Source organism: Pteropus alecto, unplaced genomic scaffold (genome assembly GCF_000325575.1).
Source record: "Pteropus alecto unplaced genomic scaffold, ASM32557v1 scaffold152, whole genome shotgun sequence".
Lineage (NCBI taxonomy): Eukaryota > Metazoa > Chordata > Mammalia > Chiroptera > Pteropodidae > Pteropus > Pteropus alecto.
Window position 1 is genome coordinate 12,618,282 of NW_006432227.1, and position 2,137 is coordinate 12,620,418.

Genomic DNA, 2,137 nt, shown 5'->3' on the forward strand with positions numbered 1-2,137 from the left:
TGTAAATTTGTGTCCTTTTTCTTAGAGAACCCCCTCCCCCAAATTATGTAAGTTTAAGACTCCCCAAGACATGGATCTGTCCCTGATCACAGGGTTTCCAAGGCTGGAGAGAAAATGAGCCTTTGGTTAGAGATGAGCACATTAGAGAGGAGGATCCTTGAAGGATGGATGCCCACAGGTTGTCTTTCATGGCCTGTGAGGCTTTGGATATTCTGTCTATTCATCTGCTCCAAAAAGGTAGACTGAGCTCTGCCAAGACTGTCTGCTTCCCAGCCATTCGTATTCCTCTGCACACGTGGAGAACTCGCAGTGGGGCGGGGAACATCCTCTGTCTTGTGATTTGAAATGTGGTTTGGACTATGGCACAGAAGGTTGAAGAGAGGATTTTGAAACAATCAGAATAGTGAAATAATAGTAAGCACTGATGCTGGATGTCTGGTTAAAAGGGACAGATGCCTGTGCCAAAGGCAAATCATAAGGGAAGAACAGAGAGGGTGTGAGAGCACAAGATTTGGTGGGGAAGCAAAGGCGAAAGGGTGGAGGGAGAATGTTGAATTGACGGGTGGAAAAGACAGGGAGGAAGCAATGAGAGGTTCATGGGCATGTCACGTGGGCAAAGACACGTGACAAGAGGCCCGCGGGGTAAACCAGAAGACGTCTGGGTGTCTTGTCATACCCACTGGAAACGTCCAGCAGCGTCTGCTTCATATCTAGAGGTTGGCTGACCTCAGGAAGAATTTCCCTCATTTTACCAAACCCACCCCTCTTTGGTACGACTTTCAGAATGTACACACTTGGCCTTGAGCTGTTGCGGCCGCTTAAATTAAAAACTCACCAATTTTTTTTTTCTTTGTGTGTGTGTGTGTGTCTGTGATTATTTTTTTTAGCTCTAGGAGATCCTCGGTTTTACTCCTGCCCCATCTACAAGAAGCCAGTCCGAACGGACCTAAACTACATCGCCACCATGGACCTCAGGACGGCCCAGGCGCCCGAACACTGGGTGCTCCGTGGGGTCGCTCTTCTCTGTGACGTCAAGTAACACAGGGCGCGTCCCTCACCCAATACTTAGGAAAATGCAGGAGCCAGATGGTCATAACCTTTATTCTTCTGTGAGCAGTGAGCAGTGTGTAAAGCAGGTTGGTCATGTTTAATGAGTGCATGGCTTTCCCCTGCTCCTTAGTTGGATGCCTGATTACACTTTACCTGTTTCATCATTAACGACCAATCACTGTGTCTGTTGAAAAGTTACTTGGTCATTTAAAAGTAAAATTTACAACTTCCTAATGAAGCATGGCCCTTGAATCCACAGTGATACATTTTCTTTTTTTTTGGCTCTAACGACTGACGAAGTTAAGCAGACGATATTTCCCTTGAAGGGATTTTTCTTCTGTTAATGTGCTTCTGGTGACAGCCCAGTTCTCTAAGGCAACATGGCAAGTTTGTGCTGATTTTGCTTTTATTGCCTTTTTGCATTTAGGTCAGGTTAAGAGATTTATGTTCATGGCTTAAGCAGCCAATTAAAAAGACCTTTTAAAAAATGGAAGGAAATAGAAGAATGGGATAAGAATGTGAATGGACAAATAGACAATTCATGTCATCCTGCAGAATAAACACATAGAATAATGTTCAACCCCACTGATAATTAATAATGATACTAATTGATATAGGAAAAAATATTAAAGCTAAAAGTAAATTATGGCGAGGTCCTCATAAATGTGATACACTCAGGATTCCTACGGCAATGTAAATGACCCATCATTTTTGTACAGTAATTAAATAAGAGCCATAAAAAGGTTCATATGCTTGATCTTTATTTTCTATCCTGCAAATCTATACCAAGGAAACCATGTGAAAAGCTGGAAAAAAAATGTATTTAGTAACAGGAAGATAAAGGAAAAGTCTCCAATGTTCATCACTAAGGCTAAATATGAGACTTAAGGAAATCAGGGAATACTAGGCAATATCAAGGATTTTATAATATGGAAACGATAAGCACATACTATTAATTGAAAGATATAGTTAACAAAATACCGAGTACTGATTCTAACTGTAAAATGTATTTGCATGTGCACAAAGATTAGATGATAACATGGAAGAATGAAAACAGGCCTGACAACATGGTAAAGGTTTCAGTTGA

At 41.6% G+C, this 2,137-nt stretch overlaps 1 protein-coding gene across 1 annotated transcript in view; it reads left to right on the forward strand.

Moving 5' to 3' along the window:
* DNAH5 (dynein axonemal heavy chain 5) overlaps positions 1 to 1,039 on the forward strand; it is a 249,328-nt gene extending 248,289 nt beyond the window's left edge. The window contains exon 83 of the mRNA XM_025043546.1: positions 888 to 1,039. Coding sequence (XP_024899314.1) covers positions 888 to 1,039 — 152 coding nt within the window. The remainder of the gene's footprint in view (positions 1 to 887) is intronic.
* The last annotated feature ends 1,098 nt before the right edge of the window (positions 1,040 to 2,137 follow it).